Raw genomic sequence first — 21,785 nt, forward strand, 5'->3', positions numbered from 1 at the left:
TCTAAGGGTGGGTTTGTTTGGAGGTTTGGATTTTGAATTGAAATTTGAATAGTAAAAATTTTGAATTTGAATAGTTGTATGATATGATATAAATAGGTGTTGATGTGATGTTTTGAATATAAAATTAATTTTTAGTATAATATAAAAAATGAAAAATAGGTGTTTGATTTTATATTTTAGAGAAAAAAATAGGATAGAATAGTATATTTAAAATCTAATCCCCAAACAAACACACCCTTAATATACTAGATTTATTTAATCAAATTAAAATTAACAAATTAAAAAATAAAATAAAAATGTAACATGTAAGTTGCTTACTTGTCATTTACAGGCCTTTCCTATAATTATGTACCATTTGTTTATTCTTCAATAAGCGTCGTCTTGTCTTGTTGCTCACCCAATTATTTCCGCCTCCGCCGCCGCCGCCGCCGCCGCCGATCCGCCCATGGTGCTCTTCCCTTCCGCCGACGTGCGCTACTGAAGGAGGCGCACCGCCTGATTCCGCACCTGCACTGGTTTTTCTAACCTCAACTTCATGAACTAGCTTCGTTCCCGCTCCTTAGGGTTTCCTTTCTTATATATGCTTCAATTTCCCGATAGGATTTGGTTTTGTTCAGAAATGGAGAATTACGATCATCAAATGAGTGAAAATATGAATTCCAGAGGCGGCGAAGGTGGTGGTTCTCTGTACGGAAGCTCAGTGCTCGCTCCGGTGAGCGGTTTTCATCTCCAATCCGGTAACTGTTTCGATCAATCCGACGGCCAGCAGCTTCCGATAGTGAAAACTGAGGATGGAAGTTTCCAGAATCGTCTTCTCAGGTTTCACCAACCGTCCACGCTCAGAGGAGATCAGATTGTTCTAGAACATCGCCGGCAACCGGAGAGCGAGAGCGTTGATTCCATAAAAGCGAAAATCGTTGCTCATCCTCAGTATTTCAATCTCCTGGAAGCTTACGCCGATTGTCAAAAGGTTCAAAGTTCAATTTCCTCTAAAGCATATTTCATAATTGGGGAAAAAAAATTAGGGAAATTAACACCGTTTACATGAATTAGGTTGGAGCCCCGCCTGAGGTGATAGCGCGGCTGTCGTCGGTCCGGCGAGAGGTCGAGGCGAGTCAGCGAGCGACGGCGAGGAGCGACGACGATCCGAAGGATCCAGAACTCGATCAATTCATGGTACAGTACATTTAACTACTCCATAGAAACAGCGATTTGCGATCTGTAATTCCAATCTCATCCAGGAAGTCTACTGCAATATGCTGGTGAAGTATCACGACGAACTGTCGAGGCCTTTCCAGGAAGCCATGGAATTCATGCGACGAGTAGAAACGCAGCTCGGCACACTCACCAATGGTGGTGTAGGAATCTTCAATTCTGGTAAACTAACGCTGTTCTTCCCCAACTTTAATTTCGTTTTCGATTTCAAATCACTGATCACAAAATCCGAAGAACAATCACAATCAGTAATCGTGTTTGAAATTAGTACCAAGTTAAGTAGATTCGGATATCTGCAGTGCAGAGGTGATTGCCTAATAGTTCAATTTGGGGATTTAGGGTTGAAGTGTGGGGGGTAACCTCTTGTCTGTGGGTACCCCCAACTGCAGCACTTCATTCAATATTGTCTGTTTGTTTTGCTATTTCCCAGTGAACAGAAACATTGACCCATGATTGCATCGTTTTCCAATGTCTCCTTAATTCCATTAAAGATTAAAACCCTAATTTCACGAGTGCACAGTGGAAGAAGATACATACATATATACATATATATGTATATGTGTGTATAATTTGGTTCCATTATGCTAACTGCTGTAATTTGGATATAGTTAATTAGCTCAGCCCCATTTTCTGTTAGAAGAACATTTATGTAGTTTATCACATTAACTTTAAGCTTTCTTCACAACTTGTCAATTCTTCTTGCTGAATCATATACATATATATATATATATATATACACATGTGCTTTTGGTAATTTAGTTGAATCTAGGAATGATGGATGTTGGCTTACCTTAAAATATATGTGTATATATATATATATTCATAGTTTTATGTGGAGAGAACAGTACATTTTGCAACTTTGGCATTGGAAAAATGGGAAACATAGGATGCTGTCGTGTATATAATATGTGTGTATATATATATATATCTTTGAGCCACCCCACTTAGCTTGTACCTTATTGTTAGTTTTCTCTTATTATTATTTGTTTCTTTTTGTTCTTTCACACACACACACACGACTGCTTTCCCAATTTCCCATGGTTTACTATTTGTTTTCAATGCTAATGTTTTTGTATTACCCTTTAGTAGAAGTTTTGGAGATTTGTAAATTAAAAAGAAAGTTGGGTGTGTTTGTTTGGCGGTTTGAATTTTGAGTTGAGATTTGAATAGTAAAATTTTGAATTTGAGTAGTTGTATGATGTGATATAAATAGGTGTTGATGTGATATTTTGAATGTAAAATTGATTTTTAGTATAATATAAAAAATAAAAATAGTTATATCTAATCCAATCCCCCAAACAAACACACCCTAAGTATTTAATATGATACTTTTTAAGAAAAAAAAAAATGTATTTAATGTTGTGTTTTTAAATATAGCTCATGCCGTCGAGGATCGACAATTTTCTGAATTCTTGATTGGTGTTATTTGATAAAAATAAGCACGTCGTGTGCTCTTAATTCTTGTCCTGTATTTAAAAACTATTAATGGAAATAATGTACTATTTAGATTATTGGTCGGTGTTTTCAGAACTCTTGATCGATATAATTTATGTGTTATAGGCCTATTGCATTAGTGAATTTGAACTTGGAACGTCGTATATATGATTGATGCACAATTAATTGTTTGTCACAATTGAACAAATGATAGAGGAGAAGCTGGATCATGGCAATGGCAACTCCTCGGAAGAAGACCAAGACCAAGACAACGACCATGACCACGACAAGGGCCTTCCTTGCGGGCAAATGATAGATCCGCGCGCAGAAGACCGCGAGCTGAAGAACCACCTGCTGAAGAAGTACAGCGGATACTTAACCACCCTCAAGCAGGAGCTCTCCAAGAAGAAGAAGAAAGGCAAACTCCCCAAAGACGCCCGCCAAAAGCTCCTCGCCTGGTGGGAACTACACAACAAATGGCCATATCCTTCGGTATATACTCTCTATATATACATACATACATACATACTTTTTATTGATTTCGCATGGAAAATAATTGATAATATTCTCAGGAATCAGAGAAGCTGGCGTTGGCGGAGTCGACTGGTCTGGACCAGAAACAGATAAACAACTGGTTCATCAACCAAAGGAAACGCCACTGGAAGCCGTCGGAGGACATGCAATTTATGGTGCTCGATGCCCAAAATGCTGCCGCGTACGGCCATTTCGGGCCTTACCGGCTTGCGCCGTGACTTATCGATCGATGTGATCGTCGACGAATGTCATGTGCTGCATCTGCTGGCTGGCTGCTCATATATATATATATATGTTTATGAAGGTATCAGGTATGCGTAATGTTGGAAGTTAATTTAGGCAGTTCTAAAATTAAATCAATATTTTTATATAATTAGCTAAGCCTGCTGGAATAGAAATGAATTAATGATGTAGTTAAGAATGATCATCGTTATCATATCCATATATATATATATATATCTATCATGTAGATTTATGGATGTAAATTGTGATGGCTTTTTAAGATTTAAAACTTTTTCTTGCTTTATAAATCATTCAATTATTTTCTATACATTATTTATTTATTTAGGATGATTTTAGAGGAAGAATTTTAATTGGATGGACCAAATTAAATGTTACATGGCATAAAAAGGCCAGACGGTGGATTGAGGATATATGCATGAAGCCCAACTAGGGTAACTAACTTTCAAATTTGGTCCTAGATGGAAGACAACTAGGGATTAGGACACAATTTGATTATTTCAATATTTGACATTTGAATTGGATTATAACAAATACTACTGTGAATCATATACGGTTAATCAAAGCATTTCCAATGATTTAAACCGAATCAAAGATAAAAATAACTAAAATTATAATTAAATAAAAATATTTATAAATTTCAAATAAAGATTAAATATAATATAATTATTAATATAAAATTAATAATATAATAATATAAATATATAAATAAACGGTTCTATTTATCGGAACAATATAAAAAATTAAAATTGAATCAAACCATTCCAAATAAATATCAAACATATACTTCCTCATTCCAACTAGAAAGTATACATATTTTTATTTTTGGACGTCCAATTACAAAGTAAACATAATATTTAAATACTTCACTTTTTTTTTTTTTCCACAAATACACATATTTTACATCACATTAATGTTATTGCATTATTTTTAACTGTCTACTATAATTAAAATATTATTATTTTTTAAACATCGCGCCAAAAATAATTGTATACTTTATTTGTGTACGGAGGGGATTGTATTTGTAATCAAATCCAATTCGTTTGATTAACAAAAATTCGATTCAATTTGACATTTTTCATGAAAATTGCTCGAGCTGGTTCAAGCGTATGGACAACTCAACAAATAAAAGTTTTTTTTTTTTTTTTTTAATTTTTTTTTTTATTCAACAACAGTTTTTATTCTAACTTAAGAAAAAAATATTTTCTTTTTGTATGTGCATGAAAGACAAAAATGATCAAAATTAGCTTATATATTTTTCACAAATAACTAAGTATTATTATTTTTTAATTTACGAAAACTTAACATAACTAATTAATTAATCTGTCATATAAATACAATACAACCAAATAAAAATACAACACTACTACTCAAACAGCAATTAGTCCTAATTAATTAATACCCATTAGAAAATCATGATTATCCTCCACCAGGGCCCTGATTCTGTCGACGGCGAGTAGCATAGTCTCCTCCGACGTATTGGCAAAGCAGACGCGAAACCACCCCGGCTCCGTACAATGGCAAGAAGATCCCGGCGACACATTCACGCCGTATTCGTATATCATCTTCTTCCACAAATCCATCTCCGCCTCGAAAGTCGCCGCCGGCAACACCCGCCGGAGATCCACCCAGCAGAACAGCCCGGCGTTGCTGCTCAGGCACCTCACCCCCGACCGGCCCAGCCCCGCCGCCAGCGCCGCCCGCCGCCGCTTCAAGCGCCGCCGATTCTCCGCCGCGTACCGCCGGAGGAACCTGCTGTCGGCGAGAATCCTCGACAGCAGGAACTGCGACTGCGACGAGATCAGGCCGAAGCTCGACATTTTGGTGGCGGCGTCGACGACGGCGGCGTTGCGCGAGTAAATCAGGCCCAGCCGGAACCCCGGCAGGCCGAGATCCTTCGACAGGCTGGAGACGACGTGCACGCGCCGCCAGATCGCGGAATCGCCGCCGGGAGACGCCCTGGCGACGGCTTCCAGGGTGCTGACGAATCTCGGGGAGTCGAATACCGTGCCAGCGTAGATCTCGTCGCTGACGATGTGGATTCCGGCGCCAGAGGAGAATTTTATGATCAGGTCCAGCTCGTCTTCCGACAGGGTCGTCCCCAATGGGTTCGACGGGTTTGTAAGAAACAGGCCCTTCACTTTCAGGCCGAGTTTACGGGCCACATCCGCGGCGTCCTCCAGGGCCCGGCCCGTGATTCGGAAGCCGTTTTCGCTTGAGGTTTGGACGGGTATGATTTCGACACCTGTCCTCCATCGGAGGTCCCTGTCCAGCCTGGACGACCATAAAACGACATCGCATTAAAAAATAAATTAATTATTAAATTTAATGTATTAAAAATATTCTATCATTTACATAATCTAACAATATATATATTTTAAGGTACCCACCCAGGGTAATAAGGGGTGGGGATTAAGAAGGCGTCGCCGGGGCCAGCGAGGCAGAACATTAGGATTTCATTAGCCGCGGTTGCGCCAGCTGTCAGGACGAGGTTGTCGGAGTCGATGATGACCCTCTTTTGTCTTATTTCCGACATGTACTTGGCTACTTCCTGCCATAAATGTAAATGTCATCCAAATTTATTCTCATTTTCTTTGTATTATTAATATTTATATATATATATTATTAGAAAATGTATAATACATATTTGTATTGAGGGAGGCCATGGTAGTCCTGAAAAAGAGCGAGATCCCGGAAACTGGAGGCTCCGACAGTCCCGAACCAGTTATTTTCCTGGTTTTTTCTAATCCATGATTCCATCTTGTCGAAGCACACCTGCATTTGCTCATACATATATATATATATATATATTCTAATATTAATTAATTAATATTTATTTTATCTATCATCAAAATTTGTTCTCATTCCTTTTATATTGTAATATTAATATAGGTATTATTACATAAGTACCTGATTTTCAGCGAGGCCGAGCTGAATAATGCCCGAAGGATTGGCTCGGGGGTCGTAGGGGTTCTTCTCGTACTCTTGCCATCCGATGAAGTAAGAAGACTCCTGGCCGTGTGACTTGCACGTGACTTTCTTCGACAGCATTATATTATATTATATTATATTTCTTAATTAATTAATTCTCATATATAAAACAGCCCAACCGAACTGAGGATCGATCTCTAGTCTTGTAACTTAAAATAAGAAGTTTTGTCTGCAGTGGAAATGTTGTGAAAGGGTAAGGTTGTATTTATAGAGGCAGGGCAACCAATAGGAGGGCTTGAGGTGACCTACCTCTCTTTATTTAATTTTTTATTATATAATTATCATAATTTTATATAATATTTTTTATATTTAACTATTACTATTTAAATTAAAAATAGAACATATATTTGTGTTAAATAAAAAAATTGTTGTGTGAATTATATATTATGTTGTGCTGCATAATCTATTTATTGTGCTGTATTTGTTATTATATAATATTACATATTATATTAATATCTGCTACTTTCTTTATAATACGTGCTGATTGAGTCAAATCATAGTATTGATTTAACACTGTACTGTCGAATTAACATGTGGTTATTTGATGTAATAATGAAAACAATATATCCACAATGGTAATGAAAATTTATCCATCTTATTTTTATTTTTATTTTTATTTATTTATGTTTTGGGATATATAACAAATCTTTCATATAATTCTCTGCTGCTCTTTCTGGCGACAGAAGTTAGATAGAAATAAACACATAAATAAATAAATACATATTTGTAGTATATAAATAAATATCTTTATTCACTTCCATGCATGCATGTTTAACTAACATGCAACTTATATCCCACCTCGTAACATGGAATCTTCTTTTTTTTTTTTTTTAAACGTGAAAATATTCATTGTGTGTGCCAATAATACAATACCCAAAAAAAAAAAAAAGAAAGAAAAAAAAATGATGAACTAGAGGATGTGAAAACACATTATTGGACTGTAAATAAATAATATATATATATATATATATCTACACACACATTATATGCTTTTCTTTTTATAGCAACAATATGAAAATCTCAGACTTTAGGGAACACAAAAGTAAGTGTAAATAATATGCTACTTTTGCCGACCATCAAGATCAGAACAATATGTGTAAGAGCAGACTCCCACCCCCCCACCCCCTGAATAGAGCTGTTAAAATGTGGGGTCACCTCGAGTATTGGTTGTTTGAGTTCGACTCGAACTTGTTAACGTTACAAGCTTGATTCGGCTCGTTAAAAAGTCGTCGGCTCGTTAGGTTCAAATTCAAGCTCGAGCTCGGCTCATAAGGCTCGATCTCGAACTCGATTTGAATTTTATACATATTATGTATATTTTTTAATACTTCATTCGTTCCGGAACTAAATATCCATTTATTTTTTGCGCGTAGATTTTTAGAAATATTAGTATTATATTGGAATATAGTAGGAATAAAGTAAAAACGACTAAAATAACCTTATTAGTACGTGTGATATAAAGGTAATGATATTTGTGTAATATATATATTGTAAGTTGTAAGGGTATTTGTAATGTTAAGTAGATAGTACAGTTACTTAAAAAAAAAATGGATACTTTGTTACGAGACGGACTAAAATGAAAAAATGAATACTTTGTTATGGGACGGAGAGAGTATATAAATTAAATATATTTAATTTTATTCATAATTTATTTATAATAAAATATTTAAATTTTAATAATAAATATAAATTTTGATATAAAAAATTATATATATCATATTAATATATAAATAATATAAATATATTATCACTAACGAGCTTAAGTGAACTATTCGTAAGCGGAGCTTGAGCTGAGCTCGTTAGTAAAAAAATAATTTTCGAGCTCGAGTTCGGCTCATTTATCTCTATAAACAAGCCGAATCAAGTTGTTAACGAACCGAATCGAATTTGACTCGCTACCTACTCGATTTGTTTAAGAGCTCTACCTCGTCTCCCTCCACCCCTACCCCACCCCATTCTTATTCACACACCACAGCGAAGAACAAAGGACGCAAATAAGAGGGCTTCAGAGGCTGCCACGTGGCGTATTTACTGATGGTCAACAAGATCTGATAATCTGTCTGTCAATTTTGACTTTGGGCATTTTTACACTGCATTTCTACCGCTCAATAAATTTATTTATTTATTATTTATCCAAAAATATTTACTGCTGCTTTGAAAATGTAACAAGCACAGCACAGCACAGCAGAGCAACGGCATCTCGGAGGAAGAAGAAATCAAGAGTCAACTCATGTAAACAATCTTTTTCACACTACACCCTCAACAATTAAGAAAAAAAAAAACCACCGGTGGCGATCTATGACTTGTCTGATCGAGCCTAATTTGCAAAGTATTAAATTCGACCGAAAATTTTACACAATGTGTATTTTCAAATAGCTGCTGCGAAATTTTACTGTCATAAAAAAAAATTACCCAACCCCAACAAGTATATATATATATACTACATTCATCCGACAACAAAAAAAATACTATTTCCTTTTTGCAAGTAGCTTTTTAAATATTAGTATTATATTAATTTGTAGTAAAAAGGACAAAAAAATGCTCAAAAGTAATAACACTTGTGTATTATATTATAAGCCGTAACGGTATTTATTATATTAGACGGACAATACAATCACAATAAATGATACCTTTTATTTTGAAACGGACAAATATAAAAAATAATATCCTTATTATATGTCCGAGGTAGTATATATATTTCTTATTAAAAACATTAGTCATATATTGTCACACTTCACTTAAAAACATTAGTCATATATGTATTCATTTGTAATTCAGCTTAAAAAATAATACTAACATTTTATTCATTAAAAAAATAAAATAAAATAAAATAATTTTGATATTTTTACAATTACAAATACAGAAAAAAGAATATTTTTTTTATAAAAATGAGAAGTATTTTAATATTTTAATATGAATTATTTTTATATCATAGACAAAAAGTGCTTTTAAATAAAAAAGATGAAAACAGTTTAAAAAATATATATTTAATTGGAACGGAAAAAATATTGAATAATAATAATAATAATAAAAAAAACCCTAAAACTTCCAAAACCCTACTAAACATAGCCTAAAATCACAAGACAACAAAAGTTATCTGAATTTCATCCAGTCACACAAACACAGCATCATCCTCCAATTCTTGCAAATTTAAATCAAAACAACAAACTGATTGGATTAAAGAGGGTAAGGTAAAATGACAAACTCACTAATGATCGATGTACACTAAAAGTGCAGATAACACATACCACAAGAACATATGAAACCAAATTGAGGGAGACAACCTCAAATTATTCATCCAAATAGAAAGTGAAAACTGAGTCAAAACTGTTGTGTACTTAAGATAACATAACACAACATGGTGGCCATAGTTCCAACCACCAAAAACAGCCAAACAACAAAAGTTGGGGTGATGTGAAATGTTCTCGAAAAATCCCTCGAAGATAACCCAACCATTTTCGAAAGATATAACACATATATCATCATCAGTCCATCACAACATTGTGGATAACATAACATTACTTAGCTAGGTACAAACTGATCCATCCATCCCACCATGTGAAACCAATGAATGCAACAAGAAAGATAATAAAACTTAAAATTAAAATTAAAATGAACAAGCTATAGATGCAAAAACAGGGCCAGCAAAGAACCTGACTCAGTGAGTGTATTTTCATATTCCATTTCGAAGGGGGTGGTGGGGGGAGCTTTATTACAACCTAGATATAAAAGGGAATTGGCACCCATTATTGGTTAAGACTTTGAATAATCCATCAATCCATCTCTTTTCATGGTTTTTCTACCCTAGTCCAGCAAGTTCTATTGTCAATTTCTATCGCTACATTCCCATCTAACAAGCTATCGATACTGTTCTAGAATTGCCATATAATGCAGAGCTGTCGGGAGGCCACATGATCAATCTCACTTTTTTAGCTAGAGGGAAATCAGAATTTTCTTGACTTTAGAAACTACAACTGTAGTTGTTCTAACACAACTTCTATAAACGGCATAGTTAACATAGGTAGGCACAAATCTAAAGAACAGATTCTTTATAAGCAATGGCCGGTGCCTAATTGGTACTGTTTCCGATTCAATGTGGTTATAAACTTGCAATGAATTATCCAGCATATAACGAGCATGTAGGAATGAAAATTTAACTTTCATTGTACGAGGAGGTATACCAGACACGGGGTTTGGGAAAATTTAACTTTATAATGATGGTCGGAGAGAAACCCCATTGACAGCGTCTTTACTCGATGCTTCCTGTAGATATTTTCTGCTAAGTATGCTGTCAAGGAGTTTAATCAGTTTGGTAAAAGAATACAGAGGAGCTCTACTTTTTTATGCAACTTTCCCACACATTTTTTAATAAAAGAATACTCCGGATTTCAAGAATCTTTCTCAACGATTTTATTAAGGATTTCGGCTATGTATACCATATACTTGATGTATGAAGCTGATTTCAGTCTTTGATCCAAGATGTGTTGAAGAGTTTGATTTCTTGATGGTTTGTTTGGACATCAATTGTAAGACTTCAGGTGAAATATTTGGCAGTTTGAATTGTACGAAGCCTTCTCCGAAGCCCGTTCGAATTTCTTTACAACAGCTTCATTTTCCTCTAAGCTTTTCTGAAGAAAAAATCTAACCCACCATGCTGTGCTCCTTAATTTCGCCTGTAACAAAACATAGGAAAAAATGCATCTTATTTTTCACAAATGATAGCACTTGACAAGAAAAAACACTCTGCTAAAGCTAGTATGATATATTAAACAAAATCGAATGGCAAAATTTGAAAATTGTAATTGAACAATGATAACCAGCCGATTTGTGGAGTTCCTAGTTCAATCATGTTTGTTATCATTAAGTTAATTTCTCCCCCTTTATTTTGGAACTTTTCTATCTGCACGGTATTGAGGATAGATTCTCGACACTCTTGACAGTAAAGGATAATAAAAAGGGAGAAGTATCTCATTAATAGATGACTTACTGAGCTTCCATATTTGGCTTTATCGCCAGATTTAGCTTTATGGTGGCGTGGGTATCCTACAAAAATACATTGACGATCACTATAATATATATATATATACACAGATACACAGTGATACATGTATCTAAGTTGTTAGCAGATAATCAGCATAATTCACACAAATTAACATTTTCTGATCCAAGAGAGCACATCCAATAGCATCTAAAGAATATAACTCAACTCAGAAAATTGGATGTTTACCGGAGAAGATGATAAGACCATCAGACGATAACCTTGCCAACTCAGGAAGGGTCCGGTTAAGATACTTTGGTGACAAGTAATCCAAAGCATCGGATATTATCACAAGAGAGAACGATTTTGAACGGTAGGGGAGTGGAAATTTAATGTTAGCTACACGAACAAGGCCCCTGTGCACCAATCTCTTGCATCTACGATTGGCATCCTCTATATCATATGGTTCGACGCCCCAAGCTTCAGTGTCATCCTCTTTTATCAATTTGGAAATAATGGAACAGGTGTCTGGACCGACATGTAATACTTTTCGCATGCTATCACCGTATGCTTTTTTCAGAAGAGGAACTACGCGTTCGACTTCTGCAGTACATGAAAAATCCCCTGCATAAAGAACATAGCCCGAGATCTATTCAAATGATGTTGAGTAAAACTCATCAGTTACTGATAAGGATATACCGACAAATGCTGCTATGCGTTTCGACAGTTAACACTTTGTACACTGTTAAATGACCACCAAACATAAAAATTTAAGCTTTTGTAGGAATATGCATCATTAATTTACATATTATATATCAACTGACATATGACAAATCAAGCGAACCAAACCAAAACAAGTTAAACTTCAAGGAAAAGTTCTGAACAAGTGTATCCCTCAAATATACAGAACCTACTAACGCAACCTGTTAATATGTTTTGAATCTAATTTGGCACTTAGCTGAGTTTTATTGGGCTTTTGAGCTCGTTTTGGGTTGAACCCGTTTGATATATTTTCTTAGTTTATTTAAACAAACTTAGAGATATGTAATCTGTATAAAAAATTGGTGGTATCTGTAATATGTAACCTAACTGTTCTCAATAAATTTGTTTTACATTTCTGCCCGTGAACGTAGCCAACACATTGTTGGTGAAACATGTAAATTCTTTACGTTTCTGTTTGTTATCCGATCATTAATCCTAATCTGTTACAACACAACCAATTGCCTCGATTTTACAATGCATAACGGATGCACCATATCGAAACAGTCCTACCCGTGCACAAGTTGCAGCAAATCTTAGGTAATTCAATTAATAAGGAACATGATAAACTAAAATTTTAAGAGCTAGCAAGCAAGAAAACATGATTACCTTCCACATGAACCCCAGCTTTAAGATTTCCAGTCGTACCTATCCCGAGAACCGTTGCCAGTTAGTCACAGAATATGAAATCATATCATTCCAATATAAGCATCCTACAAATAACACGAGGTGCATCGAGAACGGAAACAGGCATTTACAGAAACTCATCAGTGTTTATGTAGCCCACTCAATCTATCGTTATGCTATCAATTCGACTATCTGTCAATTATCAATTACCCAAGCATTCCATGGCAATCAAGCAGCCTGATTAGAAATGTTGCTAAAGAATTTAAAATCAGAAACAGAAGTGATGTAGTTTTGACACCAATCCAAATTATGGACAGCTTCATATAAGCATACATTCTCACTAATCAGAAAATCGAAATTCTAAACAGTATAGTTTAAGGCAAATTCACCTTCCACACTGAACACATCACTCAAAATTAAACTAAAACCTAAATTACACGATAGGTCTAAAACTAAAACACACAGTTTGTATAATACCTCGTCCCTGATAAAGGTAAGCAACGAGGAGCATCGACCCCTGCAAAACGTACAAAAGTGTATCACAATCTCCACATTCCGACGTAAACAAATCAAGACCACGGAATGAATATAAATCACAACCAGAAAAATCAATGCAATGGTTAGCTGCGACGTCGGATGGGATCTCGAATGAACGGCAGGTGAGTGCGGAGCTTCGTCACTTTCCGATACTCTTCGGGCAGGATTTACTGGCCTTCTTGTCGCCATTATTCCCAAGTTACTTACAGCGCCAAGAAGTAAATGAACTCACAAATTGCCTAAACCCTACTCCCCAATTTGGGAAAATTAACGGAAACGAGCTCCGATTCCTGCTTGGAGGTGAATCTTGTGAGTGAATTTTCCCCCAACAAGGAAGCGAACAGTCAGGGACAGCTGGAACTGTTTATTTTATTTTATTTATTTATTTTGTTAAAAAAAAAAAAGAAAAAGAAAATTGAAATCGAGTGATTGGCGCGTTGAGTCGGCGGAAGATCAAACTGTCGTCAACGGACCTGGCTCTCGGGACCTTATGGATTGCAAGGTCCCGGGAGCTCAGCTCTCTGAATAACAATCATCAAATCTTCTTGGGCCTCACGATTTTTGTAAACGTTGAGGATTGTGACGTGTATTAAATGGGCCGTTGAGCCCATTACAGATCCATAAGCCCAATAAATTTATTTCCTCTTAACAATAATTAATATTTTTATCTTTTGTTTCATTCAATATAGTATATATATATACTAATATTTTACTATTTAAAAGATAAATCTATTGAGATTCAATTAAAATTTTACACATACTAAAAAATTCAAAATTCAAATAACACTGGTGCGTTTGGTTACCGAGTTTTAATTTAAAAATTGAATTAAAATGAATTTATTAAATTAATATTTAATTTATGATATAATAATTATGATTAAAAATATTTTAAGAAAAAATGTATTTAAACAAACAACACAATCGTTACTTATTTTATAGTGAGGGAAATTTTATGAGGCAGTGTATTCAGAATATAATTAAAATTTAAAAATTCAAAATTCAACATCGTTGAAAATGGAAGTATGTCATTTGTTATGGGACAAACTAAAATAAAAATTGTATAATTTGTTATGAGATGAAAATACTACAAGTTAAATATTTTTGATAGTTGAAACTTTCTTTTCTTTTTTTAATTATTATTAATTTAAAATGATTTGATATGTTCCAACTTTATTTGAAGGTTAAATTTTATTAGTACATCATTTTTAGATTTTGTATAATTCTACTTTATATTGTAATTTTATCCACATGCTCAACTTTTTGTAAAATATAAAAATTATGTAAATAATATAAAAATCATGAATGTGTATAAATATTAAAATATTATAGGCGTAACTTGATCAAAATCATACACTTTTTAAAATTGTTATTTATAATAAAATATATATTAAAAAATTTATGTAATCATAAATAATACATAGAATGATTTGCATGTTGTGTAGTTGTGAAGTCGTTAAGGCACTAAATATTTTGTACCATTTTTTTTTGTTATTTATCTATTTTTTTGGCCGTATTAAATAGCCGTCATTTTTTTTTAAATATCCGCATCTATCGAATTTTTATTATTGTCGTATTCGATAATTAAATAATAAATATTAAATATCGCACTTATAAATTGATTAAGATTTTATAAATTTCTAAACCTCTTTCATAATTATTAAACATCATCTTTCAAATATTTATGGATTTGATCCTATATTTTTTCGTACACGCTCATCAATAATATAATATTTTCTGTCTACAAAACATAACATCAAATTAATATTTAAACAATTGTAATAATAAATGAATACTGAGATAGAAAAAAATGGTAAAAAAAATATTTTCAATTGACATGGATAAAGTACAGAGAATGACCATTATGCAATAGTAAAACTCTTAGCATCTACAATTCATGAGATTAAATTCACTAATAACTGTCTTATGTGATGTTTATTTTCATGCTTACTAATTTTTATTTTTTATTTTAACTAAAAAAACGATATTGAGTTCATTATATTTTGAATTAAATAAATTGTTGTATGATAGTAAACAAAAAATGACGTGTTTGATTGTAGGTTTTTGAAAGTTAAGTTTTGGGTGTTAGATACATAAAATTTTGAATTAGAATAATTCTTTAATGTATGATATAAATAAATATTGTAAATATAAATAAATTTTAAGTGTAGTGTAAAAAATAAAAATAGATATTTGATACTCTTTCCGTCTCATTAAAATGTTACCATTTTTTATTTTCGTCTGTCCCAAAACAAGGTAATCATTTCCTAATTTAGTAATTGTACTATCTACTTCACATAATAAATACCCCCTCAACTTACAATATATTACACAAATATCATTACATTTATATTACACCATACTAATAGGGGTATTTTTGTCTTTTTCTACTACAATTCAATATAATACTAATATTAAAAAATCTACCTGTAAAAAGCAAACGCACCCTTGTTGCGGGACGGAGGGAGTATAATATTTTTTAAAAGAATTATTATATGAATAGGAAAAATCACAAATCTAAAATTTATGAAATTTGGTCAAATATTGTGATAACAAGATAAGAATAAAATTGCTGAAATTTAATTTTCTTTTACAAGTTAGTAAATCAGATATACTTTATTATCTTAAAAAATCTCAATTCAATTATACAAAATCTGTAATAAACAGTAAAATGTAAAGTGCATTTTATGATTATAAATATGCAGGTCTGTGTGAACTGTAAATCAATAAAATTGTTTTCTAATTTTCTTGTATACAATAGTCATTGGTAGGTAATATGAAAATTTTAGTTTTTTCTATTGTTCTTGATTTCCTGAAAAGTATATATATAAGTTTACACTGCAAATATATATTAATTATATTATTGTTTATAATTACACAGGATTTCAGTTTTCTTATTTAAAATATGAATAACGAAGTGGGAAGAGGTAATTTTTTTTTTTCTTTCAATATGTTTTTCTAGAATTCCATTATTATTATTTTTAAAAATTTATTATAAAATCTAGTTTTTTACACATGAAGACTATTGTAATATATATATATATATTTGTGTTATTTAAAACATAATTTTCACTGTAACAGGAGTACAAGAAATCACGGAGGATCAACAAGTAAGTTGTAACTTATTAAATAATAGAATTTTATATTTGTTTACAAATATAAATGGATAATATATTTTACTTTAATTACAGATTATAGAAGACCAGCCGACAGATTATGAATTGCCAGAGTAAGGATAATTGATTAAATTTATTATTTTTTGGTAGCACAAAATATTAATATATCAATATGCACAGACATATCAAAGTATAATTATTTAACAAAGCTTTTTTTTTTTTTTTTTAAAATAGGATAATTCAAGTACCTTTCGCATTACCTCAAGAGGATACAAAGCCGCATGACCAACCGGTACAGGTGGTACAACCACCGCAAGTACTTGAACCTGTGCAGCCTCGAGAACCAGCACAACGTAGTCAACCCTACCGGTGAGCCGATAATGACCCAACAGTTTTACGGGAGATACGGGAAGAGAAACGACGGAGGAGAAGAACATAAAATGAATTATTGTGAACTATTTCGTATACAGTTAGTTATATGTGTTTCAAATAAAATATTCTCGATTTTATGATATTTAAATCATATTTGATATAGTCTTTTGTATAATTAATATTCCGTGAGTTTTTAAAATTATTTTGTAATACCATTAAATAAACATAGATATAATATATAAGAGTATATAAAGATGTGTATTGTTGTGAATTTATATTCGGATTGATAGAATTTTTTCGATCAATACATCGTAAATAAAATACTAATTAATTAAAAGAAACAAAATATCCAATAAAGTACAAATAAATAATATCGAATTGAAATCGAAATTAAACAATGAATAGTAAAATTAAAGCTAAAATCATTTCTGAAAATTAAATTAAAGAGAAACATAAACAAACAGCCCTTTTAATTGAAACACTAGGCAAGGAGTCTTCTCCGGACAGCAGCAATGGTCGACGGCAGCTCCGCTCCGGCAATCTCCGGTGTCCGATCAGCTCCGGCAGCGCTTTAATTTCCTCTATTTCTTGCGTATCCAAGCGGATGGATTCTCCAAACATGATAATAATGATAATAATAATAATAATCTAATTGTAATTTATTTTTGTATTTTTGAATAATATATAATATTTCAAGTTCATTTTATTTTTTTATTTTTAGTATTTATGAATATTTCCAGTTATTTTATATGTTTGTAAAATCAAAATCATTTATGATCAAATCACTCAATATATTGTAATTTAGTTTCAATTTCTTAGGTTTTATTATTTAGCAAGATAAAAATATACTTCTTCCATCCGCAATATTTAGCCCACTTGGGTTTGACATGATTAAGAAAAATAAATATTTTATTAAAAAAATTGAGAAAAAAGTAAAAAATTTAGTTGATAATATTTTTGAAATTTAATTAGTAATTAAAAATGATGAAAAAAAGAGAATCTAATAAAGTTGATATTAAATATGTGATTGAATAAAAATAATAATTAAATATTGAATTTTTGAAATTTTCAAATGTAATAATTAGATAAATTTAATACTAAAAAGAAAAATAAGAATAAATGGAGAGAGTACTTACTAAAAAAAACATTGGGTTTGTTTGTTTTGTAATTTTTTTTTCCGCTGTCCTTTATTTATTTATTTTAGCGTATTAAATATCTGTCATTTTTTTTAATCTGCACATCTATCAAATTTACATTATTACTGCATTCGACAATTAAATAATAAATATTAAATATTGCATGTGTAATTTGATCAAGATCGTATAATTTTCCAAACTGTTTTTATAATTATCAAAAAGTTATATTTCAAATATTTATGGGTTTGATCGTATACCTTTTTTCATACACATTTTTTTTCTATTTATTTAATCCCCCCATTTACCAATTTTTATTATTATTGTTATATTCGACAATTAAATAATAAATATTAAATATTGCACTTGCAACTTGATCAAAATCGTATAATTTTCTAAACCTTTTTTATAATTATCAAAAAGTTATCTTTCAAATATTTGTGGGTTTGATCATATATTCTTTTCTACACGCTCATTTTATTTTTTTAATCTCCACATCTACCAAATTTTTATTATTGTTATATTCGACAATAAATAATGAATATTAAATATTACACGTGTAACTTGATAACGTCGTATACTTTTTTTTAGTTGTTATTTATAATAAAAAAATACATTAAAAAATTTATGTAATCATAAATAATACATAGAATGATTTGCATGTTGTGTAGTTGTGAAGTCGTTAATGTACTAAATATTTTGTACCATATTTTTTTGTTGTCATTTATTTAGTTTTTTATCCTATTAAATAGCTGTCATTTTTTATTTTTTAAATCTCCGCATCTACCGAATTTTTATTATTGTCGTATTCAACAATTAAATAAGAAATATTAAATATCGCACTTATAAATTGATCAAAATTGTATAAATTTCTAAACGGTTTTTATAATTATTAAAAGTCATCTTTCAAACATTTATGGATTTGATCGTATACTTTTTTGCACACGCCTATCAATAAAAAAATAATGTTTTCTGTCTAAAAAACGTAACATCAAATTAATATTTAAACAACAATAATAATAAATTAATACTTTTTAGTAAGATAAACAAAAATAGTAAAAATAATATTTTCAGTTGACACGGATGAAGTACAAGAATGACCATTATACATTAAAACTCTTAGCTTCTAGAATTTATAAGATTAAATTCACTAATACTTGTCTTATGTGATGTTTATTTTCGTACTTACTAAATTTGTTTGTTTTGTTTTGTTTTGTTTTTTAATTATTTTTTTTATTGAGCTCATTATATTTTAAATTAAATAAATTACTGTATGATATTTTTAAAAAAATGAGGTGTTTTATTGTAGGTTTGGGAGTTAAGTTTTGAGTATTAAATACATAAAATTTTAAATTAAAATAATTGTTTGATATATGATATAAATAAATATTGTAAATATAAATTAATTTCTAGTATAGTGTAAAAAATAAAAATAGATATTTGATACAATATTTTTTAAGGGTGTGTTTGTTTGGGGGATTGGATTTAATTTCCACTGTTTCTTATATTTTTCCCACCCAAAAATATCAAATCAAACACTTATATTTCATTTTTTATATTATACTAAAAATCAATTTTACATTCAAAATATCACATCAACACCTATTTATATCACACATCATACAACTATTCAAATTTAAAATTTTTACTATTCAAATCTCAACTCAAAATCCAAACTTCCAAACAAACACACGAATTATTATATGAATAGTAAAAATCACAAATCTAAAATTTATGCAATTTGGTCAAATATTGTGAAAACAAGATAAGAATAAAATTGCTGAAATTTAATTTTCTTTTACAAGTTAGTAAATCAGATATACTTTATTATCTTAAAAAATCTCAATTCAATTATACAAAATCTGTAATAAACAGTAAAAGGTAAAGTGCATTTTATGATTATAAATATGCAGGTTTGTGTGAACTGTAAATTATAAAATTGTTTTCTAATTTTCTTGTATACAATAGTCATTGGTAGGTAATGTGAAAATTTTAGTTTTTTTTCTATTGTTCTTGTTTTAGTGAGAAGTATATATATAAATTTACACTGCAAATATATATTGATTATATTATTGTTTATTATTACACAGGATTTCAATTTTCTTATTCAAATATGAATAACGAGGTTGAAAGAGGTAATTTTTTTTCTTTCAATATGTTTTTGTAGAATTCCTTTATTATTATTTTTAAAAATTTATAAATAAAGATGGTAATTGCTAGTAATATCATTTTTAAAAAAAAAAAAATTGGTGTAATTATCCTTCGTTCATAATTTTATGATAAGATTTAGTTTTTTACACATGAAAACTACTGTAATATATGTATATTTGTGTTATTTAAAATCTAATTTTTATTGTATACAGGAGTACAAGAAATCACCGAAAATCAACAAGTAAGTTGTAACTTATTAAATAATAGACTTTTGTATTTGTGTACTAATATAAATTGATAATATACTTTACTTTAATTACAGATTATAGAAGACCCTCCGGCAGATTATGAATTGCCAGAGTAAGGATAAGTGATTCAATTTATTATTTTTGGCAGCACAAAATGTTAATATATCAATATGCATTGACATATCAAAGTATAATTATTTAACAAAGATAATTTTTAAAATAGGATCATTCAAGTACCTTTCGCATTACCTCAAGAGGATACTAAGCCAATCGACGACATTGCACATGGTCAACAAACTTTGGAAAATGTGCCGCGTGACCAACCGGCACAGGTTGTACAACCACCGCAAGCACCTGAACCTCTACCGCCTCAAGAACCTGCACAACGTGGTCAACGCTACCGGTCGTTGAGAATGAGGGCCGATAATGACCCAACAGTTTTACGGGAGATACGGGAAGAGAAACGACGGAGGAGAAGAACATAAAATCAATAAGAAGATATTTTTAGTTAAAAAAATTAAATTATTGTGAACTATTTCGTATATAATTATATGTGTTTCAAATAAAATATGCTCGATTTAATGATATTTAAATCTTATTTGATATAGTTTTTTGTATAATTAATATTCTGTGAGTTTTTAAAATTATTTTGTAATACCGTTAAATAAATGTAGATACAATATATAAGAATATATAAAGATATGTATTGTTGTGAATTTATATTCGGATTGATAGAATTTTTTCTATCAATACATAGTAAATAAAATACTAGTTAATTAACATAAAAAAATATCAAACAAAGTACAAATTAATAATACCGAATTAAAATCGAAATTAAACAATGAATAGTAAAATTAAAGCTAAAATTATTTCTGGAATTAAATTAAGGAGAAACAAAAACAAACAGCCCTTTAATTGAAACACCAGGCAAGGAGGTTGACGGCAGCTCCTCTCCGGCGACCTCCAGTGTCCGATCAGCTCTGGCAGCCGCTTTAATTTCCTCGACCTCCGATACCAGGGGATGTATTCTCCAAATATAATAATAATAATAATAATAATAATCTAATTGTAATTTTTAATTTAGTTTTTTTAAAAAAATAAAATTGTATTTATGAATAATATACAAATTGTCAAGTTCATTATTAATTAAATCGCAAATATTATTATTTTATTTTTTATTGTTTTGTATTTTATGAATATTTTCTTTTATTAATTAAATCTTAGGTTATATTAGTGTCGTGACCATTGATCGGTCCCATTGCAATAAATGCAGTGACGCCGCTTTGATCCGCATTGACGTGACTTATAGATGAGATTGGTAATATACATTAAAGATCTGATAACAAATTTTTCATGAGATCACAAGGTTATTCAGTGTACATTTACCCAAGTGGGAGATTGTTGGATTAAAAATCCAATTGTGGGTTAAATGTAACTATTTGGGCTCAGATAA

The 21,785-nt window shown here is 31.1% G+C and overlaps 3 protein-coding genes across 5 annotated transcripts; 1 reads left to right on the plus strand and 2 right to left on the minus strand.

The window, feature by feature from the left end:
• Nucleotides 1-336: 336 nt before the first annotated feature.
• On the plus strand, nucleotides 337-3,693 carry LOC127265099 (homeotic protein knotted-1-like). Of its 3 annotated transcripts, none has more exons than XM_051294783.1 (6): nucleotides 337-515; nucleotides 601-970; nucleotides 1,054-1,176; nucleotides 1,242-1,377; nucleotides 2,864-3,141; nucleotides 3,222-3,693. In XM_051294783.1, exons 2-6 carry the CDS (start codon nucleotides 620-622, stop codon nucleotides 3,399-3,401), a joined length of 1,068 nt encoding a protein of 355 aa, XP_051150740.1. In that variant the 5' UTR covers nucleotides 337-515; nucleotides 601-619; the 3' UTR covers nucleotides 3,402-3,693. The 3 variants fall into 3 exon arrangements, with proteins under 3 accessions (XP_051150740.1, XP_051150739.1, XP_051150738.1); XM_051294782.1 differs by having other exon boundaries at nucleotides 355-515; nucleotides 618-970; nucleotides 3,222-3,691; XM_051294781.1 differs by having other exon boundaries at nucleotides 355-970; nucleotides 3,222-3,691.
• Nucleotides 3,694-4,814: 1,121 nt separating this feature from the next.
• LOC127264855 (1-aminocyclopropane-1-carboxylate synthase 3-like) lies at nucleotides 4,815-6,474 on the minus strand. Its single transcript, XM_051294396.1, has 4 exons — nucleotides 6,334-6,474; nucleotides 6,067-6,198; nucleotides 5,814-5,974; nucleotides 4,815-5,697 (listed from the first exon to the last, which is right to left on the minus strand). The coding sequence occupies exons 1-4, from the start codon at nucleotides 6,472-6,474 to the stop codon at nucleotides 4,815-4,817; spliced, it is 1,317 nt and encodes a 438-aa protein (XP_051150353.1).
• A 3,974-nt stretch (nucleotides 6,475-10,448) lies between these two features.
• On the minus strand, nucleotides 10,449-13,657 carry LOC127264671 (probable pectin methylesterase CGR3). The gene is made up of 6 exons (XM_051294166.1): nucleotides 13,379-13,657; nucleotides 13,256-13,295; nucleotides 12,761-12,799; nucleotides 11,642-12,016; nucleotides 11,402-11,457; nucleotides 10,449-11,087 (listed from the first exon to the last, which is right to left on the minus strand). The coding sequence occupies exons 1-6, from the start codon at nucleotides 13,502-13,504 to the stop codon at nucleotides 10,935-10,937; spliced, it is 789 nt and encodes a 262-aa protein (XP_051150123.1). The 5' UTR covers nucleotides 13,505-13,657; the 3' UTR covers nucleotides 10,449-10,934.
• Nucleotides 13,658-21,785: the final 8,128 nt, after the last annotated feature.

This window comes from Andrographis paniculata, unplaced genomic scaffold (assembly GCF_009805555.1).
Source record: "Andrographis paniculata isolate CXL003 unplaced genomic scaffold, ASM980555v1 Contig71END, whole genome shotgun sequence".
In the NCBI taxonomy this organism is placed as follows: domain Eukaryota; kingdom Viridiplantae; phylum Streptophyta; class Magnoliopsida; order Lamiales; family Acanthaceae; genus Andrographis; species Andrographis paniculata.

What these genes read in the sequence shown, in the direction of transcription:
- LOC127265099 (XM_051294781.1), top strand. Translation starts at nt 581, where the DNA reads ATGCTTCAATTTCCCGATAGGATTTGGTTTTGTTCAGAAATGGAGAAT. An exon ending in CTTACGCCGATTGTCAAAAG is followed by an intron (nt 971 to 1,053) that starts GTTCAAAGTTCA and finishes TACATGAATTAG; the next exon opens with GTTGGAGCCCCGCCTGAGGT. An exon ending in CAGAACTCGATCAATTCATG is followed by an intron (nt 1,177 to 1,241) that starts GTACAGTACATT and finishes AATCTCATCCAG; the next exon opens with GAAGTCTACTGCAATATGCT.
- LOC127264855 (XM_051294396.1), bottom strand. Translation starts at nt 6,474, where the DNA reads ATGCTGTCGAAGAAAGTCACGTGCAAGTCACACGGCCAGGAGTCTTCT. An exon ending in TCGGCCTCGCTGAAAATCAG is followed by an intron (nt 6,199 to 6,333) that starts GTACTTATGTAA and finishes GAGCAAATGCAG; the next exon opens with GTGTGCTTCGACAAGATGGA. An exon ending in CCCACCCCTTATTACCCTGG is followed by an intron (nt 5,698 to 5,813) that starts GTGGGTACCTTA and finishes ATGGTCGTCCAG; the next exon opens with GCTGGACAGGGACCTCCGAT.
- LOC127264671 (XM_051294166.1), bottom strand. Translation starts at nt 13,504, where the DNA reads ATGGCGACAAGAAGGCCAGTAAATCCTGCCCGAAGAGTATCGGAAAGT. An exon ending in AGCTGGGGTTCATGTGGAAG is followed by an intron (nt 12,017 to 12,760) that starts GTAATCATGTTT and finishes TTCTTTATGCAG; the next exon opens with GGGATTTTTCATGTACTGCA. An exon ending in TGGTCTTATCATCTTCTCCG is followed by an intron (nt 11,458 to 11,641) that starts GTAAACATCCAA and finishes GTATTTTTGTAG; the next exon opens with GATACCCACGCCACCATAAA.